Raw genomic sequence first — 21,168 nt, forward strand, 5'->3', positions numbered from 1 at the left:
TCATTTAGAAAGTGACTTCAATATTTTCTCCAAATAAACAGTGGCAACACTGTATTTTAATGCATTATTATTGACTGCCATAGTTTGATATAATTCCCTCCATGCTATTAGTGTTTTATTTTTATTTTTTATTGAGGGTTGCATTTTTTTAATTGGCAAAAATAAAAACTTGACCAAATAGAACCTTGTTTTATGGGATGGTGTTTTGTTGGAGAATTCTAGTTTAACAGGTTCTTAGAGGTTAGGTTCTTTTACATACGCGGGATTTTGTTGTCGTAAAGGGATCTTAAAATCGACATTAAAAAATAATCGAAAAGAAATAACCTTTTATCTCTATGCTCTCATGTAAGACTTATTGTCGCCTATTCCTAAACAAACTTCAACCATCTTCGCTTTACATCTTTTTCCCTGCAATGGGCACTGTGTAGCTGTGAAAGAAATTCGTTCTGTACATTATTCCAGAGTTATTCTATAGTAACAATGGTTAATGTCGAGTGTTCTTTAGATAATGTCGATAAACGAATTTGGCTGTATATATATTATCAGACTTTATTTTGATTTTTGACAGCTGCAGGAATACAGCATAAGACAAGGACTGCGCCAGACCCGATATAAACACTGGCGTACGGAAGGCCATGTTCGTATGCTGTGTAGCAGAACGCGAAGAGCTGAATAAGAAATAAATTGGAGTTTTGAAATCATAAAAGAGTCGTATATGGGGAGTCTACGCCAATAAGTTAATTAATTGAATCACGTCGCACGAAAAACGGTAAACAACAAGCAGAAATGTCCCTAAAGACTTAGTGTGAATTGGATTGTTCTCATACGGTCGAAAAAGTCGAGCAGAGTAGTTAAAAAGACATTTTCGTAGTGCTCTCAACAGTATTCGCAGTTCTGTTATCCAAACCCAATATAATCGATCATATTTGATTTTCATTTATTTTCGGCAATTTGATTGACCCCCGGGGGAGAACATGAGTTTTCTATTTTGAAAACAAACCACGTCCTTTGCTTACGACCTTTTGCGAACGAGAAACAATTAACACAAAAAACACAGTAGTACTTGAGCGAAGCTAAAAAGCCTTAAACACTTTGTCCAAGGATTTGCAAATGTGGGAGTAACCAGAGTTAGTGTTAGTACTATTTCGATGGATACAATGGATTCTCTTCCCTGCTAGCAGAGGCCTCTTTTCTCTGTATTTCGCTTGGCTGGCGTTCGCGTTCCAGAGCGCATGCTCCGTTCATTAATTACTGGACAATTTTTGAGCCCACAATGACTAGCGCATGCGGGAAGCGTATATCCGCTGTTGGATAATAAGCCCGCATTCGAAACGGCATCCTCCGTAGAAATATCACGCGACGAATTATAAAAGAAGCCATTCAATGCCTTGTCTTCATTCAGATTTTTCTCTCTTTTGACTTACGAGCCAATCTACCGTTTACAGCTTTTGTATATTCTTCTGGAATTAGCTGATATAAGTTTACCAAAAAGTTTACCAAAAACAGTTTCGGCCCATGGCAGAGGTCTCTTTTCCTCGCGAACTCCAGCCCAGCGAAATACAGAGAAAAGAGGCCTCTGCTAGCAGGAAATGGATTCTCATAACCTTTGCTGATTATATTAATTAAAAACCTCAGAAGGATTATTTCGGTTGATTTCGGACATATTCTGAAAAAGCTTTTCAAAACTAGAGCAGGTTAGGGGTGGATCCAGTGTGTGTGGAGGGGGGGGGAGCCGTCTTTGTTTTGCAAGTCAGGTGCCTTTTTTTTAGATGAATTCCTGTCAAAAAATGTACGTGCTCCTATGTTGTAAACTGTATAAAACGTGCGAGAGATATGACAATTGTGTCATGGATGGCTTTGATTAGATAGAAAAGAACATTCTGAGAGACGAAAGGCTTTAGTTTTGACGTTTAGGAGGTGTGTGAGTATCAATAGCTTTGTTTTGTATCGTACAGTTCCAGTGACTAAGTGAAATGCTTTAAAGTGAAATGTTTTATGATGTGCCATAATCAGATAATACACGTGACTCTTTGGGATTAGCATCTGTAGGGGTTCCCAGTGGCCGATACTGGAGGAAAAAAATAATTTCGTACAATACAATACAGAATGTGATAGAAATAAGGCTAAGAAATAATACTAAAATTGGCTAGACAACTGCCCAAACATAAGTAAACAATGCCGTCCCATCCCCAACCCCTGTTGCTATTACGTAAGTAAGATTTTTGTCATCTGATTAGCACTTGTTTTGAGGGCATGTACCATGTAAAATTTTCATTTTTTTTATAATGAGAAACAGGAACTAAATTTAATGGTTTTTCTCTTTTGCTTCTGTTGAAATTTGACCTAAAACATAACGACATAAGCGGGAGAAATATGAATTTCTTTTTGCCCCTTTGTTTAACAGAAAGTCTTTAGGCATGTTCTAATTGGACATATTCTAGATTTTTTTCAATAATACCTAGACAATGTATGTACGAACGTGACCCACCATAAAGACATTCTATTTACCCATCGGAGTCACGGAAGACAATTATTTCAATCGAAAGTAGTATGTCTACAGAGATAAGCCTGTCTTGAAAGCTGGACTTGCCTTGTTAACAGTCAGCAGAAACGTTAGAAATTTTTCACGTAGCTTTTTCCTATATTAATTCTCTCCCGGGTTTCTTTCCATTTTATAATAAATTCTTTTTAACTGATTTAATGTTATATTTGACTGGTTTACAGGCTTTAAAATTTTTGCTTGTTCAGATAATGGGTGCAGCTGTAACTTTGCGGTCTTCTTGCGTATACTTATTCTGTTCGGTTTTGGTCTGATTGTAATACCATCACTTTTTTCAAGAACGTTAAAACGAAAATTTAAACTCGTGTTTGTAATAAACTCGTGTGAGTGATTCAAAGATAGTATATTTTCATGGAATTGCTGTAACGTTATTCAACAATGGATTTCATTGTGTCCAATGCTTTTGCAATCGTAACTTTGTCGAAGAACAATATTTTATACCTTTAGCTCTGAAGTTTTTCATGGAAGACTTCAGAGCTAAAGGTATAAAATATTGTTCTTCGACAAAAATTTACTTAAATTGCGTAATTAGCTTAAGGAAGGACTGGGATTTTTTTTTTCAATGAAAAGGTTACTTTTTTAGCTAATTACTGTGCCAAGAGAATTGACACGAACAAGGTCGTATTTTGTGCTATATGTATTCTTTATTTTTACTGAAACGGAAATTGCAACGCCAAAAGAAAGAATAAATTTTGATGTCCCTTGAATTTTAATGACTCGAGTCAACATGAGAACTTAAGCTAGAAAATATTTTCTAATATGTCATTTGCGACTTTCGCTTATAAGCTCAAGTTAAGATTTGCAAATAGAAAAACCTCGAAGAATATCTGTCAAGTTCTTCGCAAATTCTCTTTCTTGAATCAATAAAACATCAATCATTCTTTAAATGAACGAACGTTTCTGGAAGACTTTTCTGTGGAGAAACGTGCTAGAAGAATGTGTCCCACCAAAGCTCAAACCAATTTACTCAAGTAATTAATTATACATACTCGAATATTGCACAACTTGTCGAAACTTCTTGTAAAGACGATACGCTATCTTTCCCAAATTATAGCATTCAAATGTTTTCATAGCTTATTTCGCCCCATGGGTCTTGCCATTAGAGTTTCCTTTATTCTATCTACTGATAAGAAGTGATAATTTCAATGCTAACCAAAAAATGTTGATTTGGAAACACGAAAGATGTCTCAGCCGGGTAGAGAATCTTGTAGCAATGGCTCCACGGAGGGGACTAAAAATGCATATCATATTTTGCGGTATTTGTTCCGGGAGATCTATTGTTTTTATCCGCTTTGTGGACAAAAAAAAAGAAGTTTTTATGGAGGGATTAAATGAATAGCAAACAGGAGTTATGATTTACGTTTTTGATAAAAAATATGTTAGCAGAATTTATCGTAAACTTTAGTTTCACATATTGATAAAAGGGCCACAAATTCGTTTTCCTGGGTTTGCATTTAAAGCTTTTAGTGAACTAAATTGACACACTTTGGAATATTATCTCTCATTATGTCAGCTTGAAAAAGGTGATAAGGACGCATACAAACGTTCCTCCAAAAAAGGGACTATAATATGCCCAATTCCATTCCTTATCGAAAGCGACCTAAATACACTCAATCCGTATTATTTTTAAAAGTGAATCAACCTCGACACTGCGAGAGGAAATTGCATTTTCTGTGTACGTGACCCCATTTTTGAATATTTAATGCATTCTTTGGTTAGAAGGTCTGCTAGAAAGTTGGCTGATTTCCCAATTTAATTAGTTCAGTGGCTTGGAGAATCCTGATTGGCCGGTTACGTGCTATGGCGGTATAAATTGGGTACGGCATGAAATGTTTGGTCAGTGTGATCTCTATGGTCAAACGAAAGAACACTGGCTCAGTATTCCGTTACTTTGGAACAGGAGCGAAGTTCATAACGGATTTCCACGCGGAAATCGCAGCACTGCAGGCTAAAACGCCGTATAAAATTCAACAGTTGAAAAAGCAATCATCAATGGAATCATTCCTAACTCGATGCGGTAACTCAAGTCTCGAGGAGAAAATGCTAGACTCACCAGACCTACGAAACCAGCGAAGAAAAATGTTTCATCGTACAACAGCTGGTGATTTATCTCTTATAATGAACAATTCTATTTTGGACGGTTTTACCGAGAATAGTAGAGCGAAAGAGGATCGCCGAGTAAATACAAGGCCACAAAGCGCTGCACTCGCGGAGGACATGCGAGCTTTCGCAATAGTTGGCTTGCAGGACTTTATCCCGGCGCAGAGCGATCCTGACTTTAACTCTTCGTACTCTACATCTACTCCGAAAATAAAGGCCGACTTCCAAGAAAAAATAGCCGAGAAACAAGCAATGGACAGAGATATTTTAAACTGGTACCGCAGAGAGTACGGTATTTGAGAGAAGAAAGCGGAAAGAGCTAAATGAAAGAAAACATTGAATTGTCGATTATTTCTAATATGGAAACCTCACAACGGCAACGAAGAAAGAAAAACACTCTATATAACGGGAAAAACTTGAACTATGGACAATATGCTAACAAGCACCTATCAGAACGTTGCATCCTAAAAAATCTATTCATAGATAAAAAAATCTACATAGATTTTTTATGACTTTGTAAATAAACAATTTAATTTATTATCTTTAAATACGAGACAGAGGTATGATTTTTTGTAAATACTAGGAACATTTTAATAAAGAAATCGATGGCAAATTTTTGTATTGTCGGGTCAGGGAAAACGTCATGGCTGACTTTCACTAGCGACAAAAACTCACAAACCACAAAAAGCTCTATAAAACTTCTTCTATGATTTGAAGGTCGTTTATAAAAACACTTTTATTTCTAATGAATATTCAGTTAAACGTTATCTTTTTAAAGGAAGAAAAATAAAAGGGATAGCAGAAAAAAAATAAAAGCTAACGAGTGCAAGGTCTTTAAATCTCGCTATTATTTTTCGGAAAGACCAACAAAACGCACTTCCCCAGGAAGTTTTTTTGTAATAAAAAAAATTGAGAAACAATCAAAACAGAAAACAAACAAATGCTTTTTTAGCCGTGTTAAATCAATGACGTCTTCGCTCCTAGCTTTGCGTCACCTTGATCAATTCGAGCTTCGGCTACTAATGAATCTAACGTAACATTTTTGTGTTGCAGCGAATTCTTACAATCAACAGCTGCTATGAAGGTGATACGCCTCCAAAAATTTCAATTTAAAATAGTGATCCCTGATGTATTGGCAAAGAGAATGAAGTTTTCCTGTGGTTTTTGTGCGTACTTTCTGCTGTGACTGGTCAAATTCTACGCAGCTGGGTGCATCACGTATCAAGAAATGAATAAACACATCTACTACCGTCATTCTCATTACTGTCGTTCTGCTTGGACCCATGCGAGGACTTATGGAGCTTCTAATTATATAAATTGGTGCATACATATTTAGTTTTAAAACGCATCATGTGACTTCATTTTCTGCTACTTTTGTTCATTTCGACTAGACCCTGCGTGCAGAGTTGACTGAGATACCTGAGATCTGCAACTTGTTTCGGCCCTGTGTTCTGACATGTATGACAAAGATTTTACTGCCCACTTTTTATTGTAAATGCCATATCACAACACTGATTGGGGCAAGAAAGGTAATATAAGAGCATCATCTCTTCAGATGGGAGGGGGGGACTCGAGGTGTGCTCCTATCTTTTATGGTGTAAAAATCTTACAAATACTATCCCCACAGCAGAGCTATCACCAAAATAAAATTAAAGAAAGCTGAGAATGTGTTTTGAAATTGTCATTTCTTAAAAATTTCTTTGGTCCACAGCCTTCAATGTGTAATCATTTAGGGGTAAATTTATTTTAACACCCAAAGCGAGTCATATTGTATTAACAATATAATTTTATTGAAATATATTATTTTATTTATGTAAGTGCTAAGTAAACAGCAACATTTATTTATTTTGAAGTCAAATAAAAGGGCTATAGAATATCCAGACTTGATTGAAATTAGAGCATTTAAGTACATATTTTCAAGATCAACAAAACTACAAAGGTAACACAATTATCTATGATTTTATTCAAAACGTTCCATAAAAATAAAATGACATTCAATGAGGGATGAAGGTATTTTAGGGAAATAACAAAGCTTCTATCTAAAGGAAGCACCAAAATACAAAAAAACATCAAAGTACCAAAATAATTTCCATAGATTTCCATATCTTACACATGACTACTGACATGTTTACCTCTTAATAGAAATCAAGGCCAAAGCAGGCTTTTAAACAATTCTAGTAAAAGATTTTTGACGCTTATTGATGAAAACTGCTTGATATTCTAATAAACCTTGTCTCAGATATGTCATTCAATGAGAGAGATCAAGATATTTTATAGTAAGAAAACAAAATTCATCTTATGCGTATGGGTAACCGGTCTTTGGGATTTATTGATCAACAAAGCGATTTGTAGGGGACGATTTCAATCAATTGTTTCAAACTTACTTCCACTTCAAAATAGATTAAGTTAAATACCTCAAGTCCATTCATGACTTTCCGGAGCACATTTAATTACGTGTTGAAGTTGTGGTGTCGTAGGTCATACACACATACACTTTAAATCATCTCTGTCCAAGATGGCGGTTTTACCCAAGCACATTTTATTCCATAATGCACCGCGACACCGCACAACGTCGTATCCGGTACACTACATCCGGTACACTACATCCCACAACTATTTCTATAGTTCGTCTAAAATGAGCTTAACATAGCTAGGAAGTACATCTACACTATGACTAAGGACATGAACCTAACAAAAGTTTGGAATGCTTGTCTTACGACATGACATAATCATGACATAATCTGACCACCGCAGGTCAGCAGGAGGAGGTTCGGGGTCAGCTTGGACTGGTTCCTACTTTATCTTTCACCGTGGTCTCTGGAATGTCTGGCTCATCTGCACCCTCTGGACGAATTTCTTCATGTGTGCCGTGTTTCGCATTTTCATTATCTTATCACATTACCACAGCATTACCATGTTTTTTGGATCACCTTATATGGCTCTGCCTGGAAAGCAGGAGAAAGTTTGTTTCTGAGGTCCTGTTTGAGCAGCACTTCATCACCTTCCGATATGTCACTTGGCTGAGCAGCCCTTTGTAAAACAGCATACTCACGCTGACGTAGCTTGGCCAACGCATCTCTCTACCTAAGGCGCCGCTGCCACATTGCTTCGGTAGCTTTGTCTTTTGGCTAATGCAGTTTGGGCAGTTTGTTCCTGAGTGGTCTCCCCGTTAGCATCTCCACTGGAGAGAGCATCTCCCCTGGGGACCAGTCGACGTGTGAGGGGTGCTGCGGCATTGGAACAGGAAGTCCTCCAGGGCCTTTTTCCAATGAACTCCTACGAGTTCAGCAATCCTCAGTATCTTCATTATGGTCCTGTTGCAACCTTCAACCTCTCCATTGCTCTGAGGCCAATAGGGAATTCTCTTCTGGTGATCAATGCCAAGGTAGTCTAAGAAGTCTTCAAACTTGTTTGATGCGAATGGCGGGCCATTGTCGCTCTGCACACTTAGTGGGAGGCCATGTGTCCTGAACACCGCCTCCATGGCTAGGACGACATGCTTGGCATCAGTCTTCCTAAGTGCTATCACTTCCGGCCAGCGGGAACAGTTATCAACAATCACCAAGAGATGGTTGTCTCTAGGGATCTCAACTATAAGTCAACTGCCAAGTCACACCATGGCACTTCTGGCAGATAGGTAGACTTTGCTGGCTCAGGCTGACAAGCCCTGGTGGTTTGCTAAACCTGCTTGCCTATTTGAGGCCACCAGAGCTTTTCGCGAAGTCTGGCCTTGGTGCGGGTCATACCTTAGTGACCTCATGTGCCAGCTTGTCACCTTTCACAGTGCTTCCGGCATAACAATTCTACTTCCTCGCATGACTAGTTGTCCAAGGGACCAATGTTCCAGGGACATGGCTTTGTACATAGTCCTAGACAGATGTGTTCAATCATCTGTCCTAATGGCGTCCCTGACTCAGGGTTGCATCAAGCTCAGATGCTAGCTCTACCTCCCTTGGGGTTAAGGGGTTAGGGCTGCAGGTACTGACTGAGCAGCAATACTGCAGGCAAAAGCCTTTGTGGCTTTGGCGTCTTGCTGGTTGTCGTCTCCCACCGGTAGCCGGCTCAGAGCATCAGCTGCATTATCTGTCCCCTTCATGTGTGATACTGTGTACTGGAAACTGTAGATACAACAGCCAGCGCTCAATACGGGCGGATGAAGGCTTTGGCGTTGGTCCTTAAACGGTGAACAAAGGTTGGTGGTCAGTGCGCAGCTCAAACTCTCTTTCATATAAGAAATTATAGAACTTTGCGCATGCCAACTTTACATTAAGGGCCTCCCTCTCGAACTGGGAGTAGCGCTGTTCCACATCGGTAAGCTTCCGGCTGGCATAGTACAGCGGCTTGAACGCTCCATCTTGTTGGCGTTGCTCTAGAATGGCACCAAGACCCACAGGGGATGCATCTGTAGTGATCCTTGTCTCTGCACCCTGTGTGAAATATGCCATAACTGGCGCATGTGTTTATAGCTCTTTAATGCGATTAAGTGCTTCTTCCTGCCTGGGGTCCCACCCCCACTTTGCATTATTATTATTATTCAAGTTCCACAGTGGAGTTGCTATGGTAGCAAATTTGGGGATAAACTTAGCACAAAACTGAACTGTCCCCAAGAAGCTTCTTACCTCGTGCTGATTCTGGGGTGCTGGTGCTTGAGCAATGGCTTCAACTCTCTTCTCTGAAATCTTCAGTCCCTCGGCAGGCAACGTGTCTCCCATGTAGACCATACTTGGGGCTCCTATGATACACTTCTTATAATTGAGAGTGAGGCCACTTTCCGCTGGCCTCAGGAGGACACCATTGAGGTTTTTGTCATGCTCCTGTTGGCTCTTTCCGACCACAAGGATATCATCATGGAGGTTGTGAGTGCCAGGACAGCTCTTTAGGGTCTGCAGGACGATGTTCTGAAATTTTTCGCTTGCCATGTATACACCGAACAATAATCCGCAGTAACGGTACAAGCCCGTGGGAGCTGCAAAGGTAGTGATGTCACGGGAGTCAGGATGCAGCTCTATTTGGTGGAATGCTATGTTGAGATCAGGTTTGGAAAACACCCTGGCACCTGAAATTGTAGGGTTTCGACAACACTTGGTATTGGGTGTTTTTCCCTCGGGAGTGCTAGCTTGTCGCATGTCCAGACAAAGGCGTATGTCTCCATTGGCCTTTTCCACTGCGACCAGTGGACAACACTTGGTATTGGGTGTTTTTCCCTCGGGAGTGCTCTATTAGCTTGTCGCATGTCCAGACAAAGGCGTATGTCTCCATTGGCCTTTTCCACTGCGACCAGTGGACAACACTTGGTATTGGGTGTTTTTCCCTCGGGAGTGCTCTATTAGCTTGTCGCATGTCCAGACAAAGGCGTATGTCTCCATTGGCCTTTTCCACTGCGACCAGTGGACAACACTTGGTATTGGGTGTTTTTCTCTCGGGAGTGCTCTATTAGCTTGTCGCATGTCCAGACAAAGGCGTATGTCTCCATTGGCCTTTTCCACTGCGACCAGTGGACAACACTTGGTATTGTGTGTTTTTCCCTCGGGAGTGCTCTATTAGCTTGTCGCATGTCCAGACAAAGGCGTATGTCTCCATTGGCCTTTTCCACTGCGATCAGTGGACAACACTTGGTATTGGGTGTTTTTCCCTCGGGAGTGCTCTATTAGCTTGTCGCATGTCCAGACAAAGGCGTATGTCTCCATTGGCCTTTTCCACTGCGACCAGTGGACAACACTTGGTATTGGGTGTTTTTCCCTCGGGAGTGCTCTATTAGCTTGTCGCATGTCCAGACAAAGGCGTATGTCTCCATTGGCCTTTTCCACTGCGACCAGTGGACAACACTTGGTATTGGGTGTTTTTCCCTCGGGAGTGCTCTATTAGCTTGTCGCATGTCCAGACAAAGGCGTATGTCTCCATTGGCCTTTTCCACTGCGACCAGTGGACAACACTTGGTATTGGGTGTTTTTCCCTCGGGAGTGCTCTATTAGCTTGTCGCATGTCCAGACAAAGGCGTATGTCTCCATTGGCCTTTTCCACTGCGACCAGTGGACAACACTTGGTATTGGGTGTTTTTCCCTCGGGAGTGCTCTATTAGCTTGTCGCATGTCCAGACAAAGGCGTATGTCTCCATTGGCCTTTTCCACTGCGACCAGTGGACAACACTTGGTATTGAGTGTTTTTCCCTCGGGAGTGCTCTATTAGCTTGTCGCATGTCCAGACAAAGGCGTATGTCTCCATTGGCCTTTTCCACTGCGACCAGGGCGCTCACCCAGCTAGTTGGTGTCTCAACCTTTTCATTGACTCCGAGACCCTCGAGCTCCTCCAGCTTCTTTGTGACCTTTTGCCTTCGAGAGAAAGGTTTCTTGCGCAGCGGCTACGCAACTGGATTAAAAACACTAGGGTATTTTAACCTAAGACCAGCCTTGTTATCTAGCCTGGCATTGAGGCTCTCACAATTATATACCCATACTTTAAGAATGCCTCAGATAGATACTTTACACCCTAGAAGGGTTGCGGCTTTGCCTGAAACAACTAAAAGTTCAAAAACTGCTGAGGTGTTTGTCTGAGGTATGCAGACCTTTACTTTACAGCTTCCGCTAAGCTGCAAGACCTTGTAACATGAATATGCAAAAATCTGGTTTGTACAAGTGGTCAAACCAACTCCCCTCCCCCCTGACAGAGAGTCAAAGGTTTCCATAGACATGAGATTACAATTAGCTCCTGATTCTATAATACAGTGGAACCTCTATATAACGGACACCCTCGGGACCGTGAAAAGTGTCCGTTATATAGAGGTGTCCGCTTAATGGAGGTCGACTTTTTTTCGATCAAATTCAAGAGTAAACACATTTTTTATTGACTTTACCTTAGAGTGCATTACTAGTAGTCTCCGTACATTTTTCGCGCAATTTTCATATTGCTTGAGACGCGATTGTCTACAGCATTTGGTGTACTGTATAACACCTGAAACAAAACAATGGCGAAGTGTACACGAAGTTACAAATCATGAAGTCAAAAGGTAGAGACTGCGATCCCTATTTAAAAAAACTATCTACCGTAGTAGATTCTTTTGTCCTGCTAATTGTAAAGAATACAGAATGTCATTTGCGCGAGCAAAAAGAAGAGACAGTCCCTCGTGCCCTTTGTCTTGGCCGAATTGACGAAGACGTTCACCATGCATGTAGCTTCTGCTAATGTCAGGGTCGTCTCTTTTGTCCCTACTATCTCATGCATTATGAGTCGGATGGAGCCTAATCTCGATCCATACCAACCCACGCCGCTGAACACTTCCTAAAACCTAACCACTCCGCTTCTGACATAGAGCTCATACCTATTGAAAAAATAAGAAATAACCGCGACTCCATCCGCAAAGCAAGAGAAGCCACACTGATAGCTCGCGCTGGCACTCTTTAACCCGGTGGCCTCAACCGGCGTGAAGAAACCGTTTAGCTTCTTAGTAATCCACACCACCCTATTTACCATCTTCCATAAGTCACTCCTTACTCAATTACTATTTTTACCTTTTGTTAGTAGTCGCGGGACTTTGAGCTATGTAAACAGGATTATGGGATAATTGACGCCTTCGAGAATAACGCTACACTCGTTCGAATTCGGTTTTTCTTTAATATCTGGCGGAGTATTTAAGATTTTGGTGGTATTTTTTGCTAACATCTAGAGTATGCCTATTGTCATCAAATGGCATAATAAAAAAAAATTCACCCGAAATGAAGCCATTTGGGTCTACGGTATCGTTAAGAGTTCAGTTTTTCTATTCAAATCAATGCATGTTCGATTTCGCTTAGCCATGACTAGAAATAACAAGTTAGACCTCACATGAAATTCCATTCGGCGTTGGGAATTTTGCAAACACCATTTTGACAGCTCAGATAGCACGTGGCATTATTGTTGCTATTAAATACAATGCCAAGAACCGCGTGAGGGGAGCGATCCATGAAGACAACATACGTCGTTTGTTGAAGCACGTTAGTGTCTTTCTTTGACAGAGTACAGTAATCTTAAATCCCCTCTAATATGTCTAATGAAGAGTTTCAAGTACCGTCATTCATCACTTCGAGCTCTACAAGTCTCAGCGTATTTTGCTTACTTTTTGTAAAATAAAGTTTCTAAGCAAAGTGTATTGTTAATGGTTATGTCGTTTGGCCGGTTCCATGAAATTATTATAAGAATTCTCGAAAAAGGTAACCACGGTGTCCGCTGAATAGAGGTAAAAAATACATAGATTGTTTAAGACAGGACCGTGAAATGTGTCCGCGTCCGCTTAATAGAGGTGTCCGCTGCTTAATGGAGGTATCATTCACTGAATTTAAGTGGCAAAAAAATCGGGACTTTGGATGGTGTCCACTGAATAGAGGGTGTCCGCTTAATAGAGGTCCGTTATATAGAGGTTCCCACTGTAGTGTCAATAATCTTATCTTCTACCAACAGTGCCATTGTGCTTGATCGTCACCTGTGTAGAATGCATAATAGTCAGAGGCATCTTCCTCTGCATTGACATCTTCCGCGGGATCGAGTACGTTATTGACAGGTTTTTTTCCTCTGGGGTTGTTCTTTAGGATGTGATTGGGCCCACGTCCATTAAACTGTTTTTCTCATTGCTTAGGGGCTCTGCGGACTTGCAGCACACTTACAAATGACCGATATCGCCGCATGTTGTGCATTGATGGTCTTTACTTCAGCGACAGACCTTTGCCAGGTGACCGAGCTTATTGCACCGATTGCAGCGGCCAGTAAACTTCTCGGGTTGGGGGACTGTAGGTGTATGGGTTCTGTTTACACCTGCTGTATCTGGTACAAGAATAAGCGCTCCCCTATCATTGTAAGTCGTGACAATGTCAACGAGTTTGTTACGGGTAAGGTCCTCTTCTCTATAGAGCTTGGCCTTTAGGACCTTATCCTGGATATGTAACAGGACCCGATCACTGATTTGATTATCCTTTTCTTCATTATATTCGGCTAGGCTTTTAACCTAGTAATGTAGTTGTTAATTCGCTCACCCGCCTTTTTAAACTTAAGACGTTTTTCTTAAGTTTATGTTAGGTGAGGACTTCCATCGCTATTTTGTAGTCCTTATCATCGCCCTTATTAGCATCTTGGATAGCTTTACAAAATCCCCGTATCCCGTCTACAGCAAGTTGTAGAAGTAACGCTCGCTGTTGTTTGTCATTGGAAACTCCTGACGCTGCACAGTTCAAATTGCTTGGTCCACACGTCCCATCGTTGCTGGAGTGTGGCAGGATCGCCAACTGTGTCGAATTCCTTCGGTGCAGGAAGTCCAGCAAGACAAGCGGCCATCTTTTAAATTTGTGCTGAAGTGATGATAGTCCTTCCTTTTTTATCCTCTTCGCAAAAATGTGATGTTGTAGGTCAAGGAATGATCAATCAAGACAACACACACACACTTAAATCATCTCTGTCCAAGATGGCGGTTTTACTCAAGCAGATCCTATTCCATAATGCACCGCAACACTATAACAAGCACAACGTCATATCCGGTAGTACACTACAGAAGTAAATTGTATGAGTCTAAAGCAGTCAGCACATAATTCTTATCTTGAGCATCACGTGTCTCGGGTCTCTTCTCTTGGGTCGCATATGTATTAACATGAGTAAATACAGCGACATCAATCCAAGCTGAGATAATTTTCCCCAATAACTTTGTAGAAATTGAGGCTATGGTTAAATATGCAGTTATTAATTCGCGAATGGGGCCTTTAATTCCAGAAATAACATGGATCTGAGAGCTGGAATCTTAAAATTCAAGATGGAGGCTATGATACAGTTTTAAATTATGCAGAAAGTATTCTGATACCTAGGTATTGCGATGACGTAGAACATGAGTACGCTAAAAAAAAAGAGATACACAGGGGCGCATGGGCTTCCTGGGCATTGCGCAATAATGCACGTTGTTAGGAACGAAAAAAAAAACAGTTGCATTTTATAACTGGGCTACCACAGGTATCCCAGTACCTATCTATGTAAGCTGTGTTCCATGGTCAGGCATGAGTTGCATGGCGACTGCCTGAGGCACCTTCTATGCCTTCCAATCAATCATACTTTCCATCCAATGTATTATATCACAGGTTCTCCACCCCTTTACATAGCCCTGGCGTTAGTTAGTGACGCATATTTTTTTTGCGGAGGGTCAGTGTCAATGGAAGGAGTATGAACATGCGTTCATAGTCCTCCCTCGAACCTTCGTACTTCCACTGGTACTTACCTCAGAAATGCTCATGTGCTCCCAGTGAGAAGGACATCAAAAGATTTATTGATTAAATTCAGCCTCAGCTATCCTATCTCTCACAATGACACACATTCATAACATAAAATCCCAAAGGCTGTGATGGGGCGTCGGCACCATACAAATAAATCGCTACTCTTTAAGATACAACGGCGTAGCGAGAATTTTTAACAGGAGGGGGCCCAAAAAGCCGTTTCTCATTGTATCAAGATTGTATCAAGAGATTAAGTTGTTAATAGTATTTTCACCATGTTTTCGGAACAGCCATGTAAGTACAGTACTTGTTTAGGGTTAAAAATTCCTTCAACCACACCCCATTTGCTATCTCTTAAAGGTAAGAATTTTTGTTAACCACACCCAATATGCTATTCCTTCGAGTTGAAATCGGTGCCGGCAATCACCCCGTCTGACATGACGGAAAAAAACATGACGTGGCACTTTAAAAAAGCCCATTTCACATCGAATAAGTCAGAGAATTTCTCTGAATTTCTCTTAGAAACTTATAGCAAACAAAATATCAAGTGCGACTTCTTGTAAAGTGTCATTGAAATTTGAGCTTTTCTTCCCTGAGCTGATACACAGGGCAATGATGATCAAGGAAAAATTAAGAAGCCAAAATCTGGTTATGTGCACTTCGGCCTCACGTTATTTGTGTATTAAAAATCAGTCCGTAATACAAGGAACCTATAGCCACTGAAGAAATTGTGTCTTCTCTCTCTATCTGGAATTGCGCGTTTTCCAGGTTTTTCCGTCATGTCCCCCCGTCTGGTTTTGGAGCCCCCACCCCTCCCCCCAACAAAACACAAAAAGAAACACAACTTCCCAGGAGTAAGAACGTAAAGTAAAACCGACAATTTGCAAGGTTTTTATTTGTGTTTATTGGCATGGCAACCACTTCCTGCCTGTTTCAAGGGATCAGCAGACTTTTAATTTTTTTTCATTTTCCATTTTTGTTTTGTCTAGTTACGGGGTTGTTCCCTCAGATACAATTTGCAATATATGATCAGTGCTCAACAACGCGTGGTCAAATAATCTCTGAAAACGTTTTTTTTTCTCGGAATCTTAATCAACTTATTCATTTTGAGAGCCATATAAATGCAATCTTACGTCCTGATTTCAACTTGAAGACCGCACAAAATACTTTTTTGAATGAACATCTTTTGTTTCAGCAGTTGTTCCTCTAGTTTCATTCAAACTGCGTCGTATAGCAGTATATATACAGTTCTAACAGTCTGCAAGATTTTATTTTTAGAATTGTTTTTCGACTGGTCGTGAAACTCATCTTCGGATTCCAGTGTCTTCCATAGGCAGGATTTCTGGCCACCGTCAAGTCTTGTATTTGCTCAGCTATTTTGCATCTGACAGAATTCGCTTTTGCATCGTTATATTACCTTATTCTGCTTAATTTTCGCGCGTACTTAAATTCGCGATTTCAAAATATTTAAGACTCGCGAAAAATAAAGACCGCGAACTTTAACTTCGCGAAATTTAATGGATATGGAAAAATCGACGGCATAAATTGAGATCTCCTAATAAGGACATGTAACAAATATGGCAATCAGCAGCCGCTAAGGGGCAGCTTGTTTTTTTTTTTCAATATATCTTTCCTATTTTTATTCTTTTGTATCAATTGTTTAGCGTCATATAGCACGTAGACAGCATCATTAATGTGCGACTTATGTCTAAGACAAAATGTCTCACTACAAGTGGCTATAAATTCCTAGTCGTCACTCGGCTTTTTCCGTCTGTTGATGGCTGCGTTGTTTTGTAAACTCGACTAAGCATTACATATCTGGCGATGAATGAGTGAACTTCTCCTTGCCAGGCTCCTACACAGGGGGGGGGGGGGGGGGGGGGAGGTGCGCAGGGTGCGCGCGCATCCTCCCTTGGCGGCCAAATTTCTTATTAAGGAATCTTCAAATTCTATGCTTTTTCCATATGATACCTATGACTTAGTCAATCTTGGATACGCGTCTGACGCCTACAGTCGCCACCTAATTTCAATGACCGCACCTCAAAGAAACAAGTCGTCTTTCATTCGCAACACATCACGGTATAATTATTACCGTCATTGTTATCCCAGTATTCTTGCCCATTCCTCTTAAAGCAAACTGCAAATTCAACCGTACCTCCGACATAAAAATCTTTCGGCAGTACCAACTTAAATACGAACTTGTCAAATTCCCCTCCATTTGTTTGCATAAAATGATCTGCCATGCAGTCTTGAAAATTGACCCAGTGGTCGATAGAATATCGCGCGAAGACTTCTTTTTCGTACGAAATATTTCGCACCCTGATAAGGCCAATTAGCGATACGTTCAAGCTCCCGCCCATATATGCATTTTCCAAGCAAACCATCTGCGTTAGCATTCGTTCTAGGAAATCTGGCCTTGAGGCTGGTTGTGGGAAGCAACACTTTAAATACATCTTGCGTAATCCATTTACCCCAGAATACCTGCCAGGGATGATGTTATTATTTTCGTCTGTAACTTCATAAATTTTCCTACGATGATTTCCACTGCGAGTTAAAGCGCTGTTTACATCTTCGAAGCTCGAAGTCGGTGTGATTTGTTTTACTGACACGAGCTGTTTTCCGAGAACGTCAGCGAATGTCACGCTCTTGTTGTAGGTTTGTGTCGCATTTTGAACACTTCGGAAATCGAAAGTAACGATTTCTTCGCCAGAAGTTTTTCGTTTAAGGCAACCCATTGGCTCGGCCATGTTTGACCATAAATTGACGCAAGCCGCCATAACAGCGCAAGCGATGTGAGACTAACGCATGCGCAAAATAAGAAAGGGTCAAACAGCGATCAAGAATACCTGCACGTAATATTTAAAAAATTATAATTTATTTCTCCTTTTCTAGTATAAACGCGAAAAATTAAGTCTTGCTGCACTTAAGTTGGTAATAGGAAATATTTCTACCTCAATTTCCCTTAAAGAGATCTTTAGTGTATGCTTTAAATTAATTATAAGTAAAAGTTTTTTTTAAAAAATATGTGGCGAACTGAATAACCCGCAGAAGAGCATTCAAAAATGATAATAGTGTGCTCTCGAAAGAAGCCAATCGGATGTCTTTTCGTCTAGACTTCACGTGAGTGACATCAGATCACTTTCGAAAACTCGAGGTCGCGTGAACAAAATATACTACAGTTGACAATTAGGCGTATAAGGAATATTCACGACTTTCAGCGAATACAAACTCGTGAATTAAATTGAGAAAAGCTTGCTTAACAGCGGCGTAGCCAGGATTTTTAACAGGAGGGGGAGCAAAAGGGACTTTCAAGGCATTTTCTCCTGTATTTTAGATGTCTCATACATTAACTGTATTTTTGGCGGCTAGGGGGGCCCTAGGTTACCCCCCTGGCAAGGCCCCTGCTTAAACGGCATATATACGACCTATATTTCTTTAAAAGTATATATGTCTCCTTTGGCTTAGGAAAGCCGAGTATCTGTCTCCTTGTATCAAGGTTTTACGAGGTTTTGGGTGGTTCTTTTATGGTATTGGGGGTAGTGGGGGATCGTACACGCTGAGCTTTAGATTAAGGGTAAAGGTAATCGTGCTCTCGAAAGAAGCCAATCGGATGTCAACAAACAGGGGGTCAAACAGCGATCAAGAATACCTGCACGTAATATTTAAAAAAATATAATTTATTTCTCCTTTTCTAGTATAAACGCGAAAAATTAAGTCTTGCTGCATTTAAGTTGGTAATAGGAAATATTTCTACCTCAATTTCCCTTAAAGAGATCTTTAGTGTATGCTTTAAATGAAATATAAGTAAAAGTTTTTTTTTAAATATGTGGCGAACTGAATAACCCGCAGAAGGGCATTCAAAAATGATAATAGTGTGCACTCGAAAGAAGCCAATCGGATGTCTTTTCGTCTAGACTTCACGTGAGTGACATCAGATCACTTTCGAAAACTCGCTTTCGAAAAAAGCTTGCTTAACAGCGGCGTAGCCAGGATTTTTAACAGGAGGGGGCCCAAAAGGGACTTTCAAAGAATTTTCTCCTGTATTTAAGATAATGTCTCATACATTTACTGTATTTTTGGCTGCTAGAGGGGGTGGGGGGGGGGCAGGCTAAGCTTTGTAGAAAGTCATAAGGACCTGATATTTGCCAAGTTGGCCACCACAAGTGTGCTGACTATTATGATGACGTTACCCAGTGATGTCATAATGTGACGTCATAGATACAGATAAAAGCAAATATTTCAAGTAAAATTGCTCGAAAACAAATATGAAATAGGTTTTATGAATCTTGAGGGATGGGCGCATTAAGCCAAGCATGCGTTTAGAAATGATTGAGTAATTGTTTTTTTATGATTTTTCAAAGGTCATGAAATCCAGATTATTTGATATAATTTTGGTTTCTGTTAGATTAACGCTAAATCCATGCTTTGGCTATATGAAGGAGAATTTAATAGAAAGGAATACATAAAAAATATTGTGATTTGAAATAACTTGGCGACAAAAAAAGTTTTTTTTTAGAAAACGCAGAACCGGAAGTGAAACAACGCCCGCGTGTGCTTATTCGGCCTGCTCAGACACACTGATTTCTCACATGATGAAATTTAAATAAAGTTTAAAAACAAATTTCAATAGTGTTTCGTGGTACATATACTTCAAAGGAACGACGTCCATCATGTCATGATTAAAATTGAAAAAGTATTTTAAAATTCTGATACAGCGTGCTCTACTTTGAAATAAAATTTTCAGTGCGTGCGCAAGCGTTCGGTGTTTGCAGCGCGCGCAGGTAGTGAAAATTCAAAACTTTGGCTTAAAAAAAGGTTGGCTTGACTAAATTTTTGCTGAATCTTCGTTTTTACAAAATATTGGAAATATCGTCACCCGAAAAGGCTGAGATCAACTTGAAGTCAATTTTTGGGAACTTGAAACGCATATTTTTATTTCTTTTACTTCAGGAATTGCTTGGAATGACGAATTCCGTGTTATGTATATGCGCGCGCTCAACGCCACCAGCGTAGCAACGTCGTTGCTGAGCAACCTTAATGTCAGTACACCCTTAAACGGCATATATACGACCTATATTTCTTTAAAAGTGGCTTAGGAAAGCCGAGTATCTGTCTTCTGTATCAAGGTTTTACGAGGTTTTGGGTGGTTCTTTTATGGTATTTGGGGTAGTCGGGGATCGTACACGCTGAGCAAGGGTTGGCCGTCTTCTTCTTTATTGCACCGCTATATTGTTTACAAATGGTAGAGCTAGCAATGGCTAGCGGGAGGCTGACTGGAAGAAGGCAAGTACTTTGGATAAGCAGTGAAGGAATATCTCTATCCCCGGAAAGCTGACGAAGCCAACTTTAGGGAGTCCTGACTAAACCAACCTAGAGCACTGCCGTGTAGTGTCCTCGCAACAGTTACAGTACAATCCTAAAGCTAGTTACTATGCTGCTACTAATCTTATTAATAAACTGGTCAAACTGGTTTTAAGGATGATTTAAGAATAGAAGATCGGGTGTTGACTTTGGGAAGAAAATCAACTATGAAATAATATATGACTAAGAATAAATTCCTTCGATAGAAATAGCAAGCGCAAGATAAGAGTTTGACTATAGCAATATGCAAAATTAAGTAATGTAACAGCGGTAAGATTAAGGATAAAGGTAAACGTTAAACTGTTATTTGAGTAAACCTGTTTTGCTAAACACTAACACGCATGCTTAGTCAAACAAGTAAGAGATCCACCTAAAGTAAATAAGTGAAATATCGAATGGAAAGTGAAAGTAAATATCTAACTGACGTGTCGGAGACGACTTTTGCATAGATTAACAATTCCTTCATAACAAAGCGGTCACGGGTCAACGTTCAAAGCGTTCTTGTTCCCAGAGCAGTTACTAACTCATCCATTCATGTGACTCGAACAAACATGAGATAGCGGAGGAGGCCCTGGGAATGAGGAGAATGGGTTCAAAGATGAACGCATAAATAAAAGTCTGACTCTCTGATACACTCTTTTTATTTATAAGAACGTTTAAAATTTTCGGTTGAGCCTGGACCGCTCTTAATTTTTTTAGCACTATTTTATTTTTCCATATGATACCTATGACTGTGAATGACAGTGCATTCCCCCCTCGGCCAATCCTAGCCTCGTCCCCAGGCTACTCCCTTGCTGTCAGCTCCATGATGCTTTGCGCGCAGACTCACACTTTCCAATATGGCGGACGCTTTATGCTGACGGCCCAGACGGGCCAGTGACGTCATAGCCACGTAGAGCGTGATAGGCCCGCCGAGAAGCAGAGGGACGA

At 40.5% G+C, this 21,168-nt stretch overlaps 1 protein-coding gene across 1 annotated transcript; it reads right to left on the reverse strand.

Annotated features, from left to right (window-relative positions):
• Positions 1 to 16,832: 16,832 nt before the first annotated feature.
• LOC5513418 (glycogen-binding subunit 76A) lies at positions 16,833 to 17,655 on the reverse strand. The gene has a single exon (XM_032382959.2). The coding sequence runs from the start codon at positions 17,652 to 17,654 to the stop codon at positions 16,938 to 16,940; it is 717 nt and encodes a 238-aa protein (XP_032238850.2). The 5' UTR covers position 17,655; the 3' UTR covers positions 16,833 to 16,937.
• Positions 17,656 to 21,168: the final 3,513 nt, after the last annotated feature.

The sequence above is a fragment of the Nematostella vectensis genome, chromosome 13 (genome assembly GCF_932526225.1).
Source record: "Nematostella vectensis chromosome 13, jaNemVect1.1, whole genome shotgun sequence".
Classification (NCBI taxonomy): domain Eukaryota; kingdom Metazoa; phylum Cnidaria; class Anthozoa; order Actiniaria; family Edwardsiidae; genus Nematostella; species Nematostella vectensis.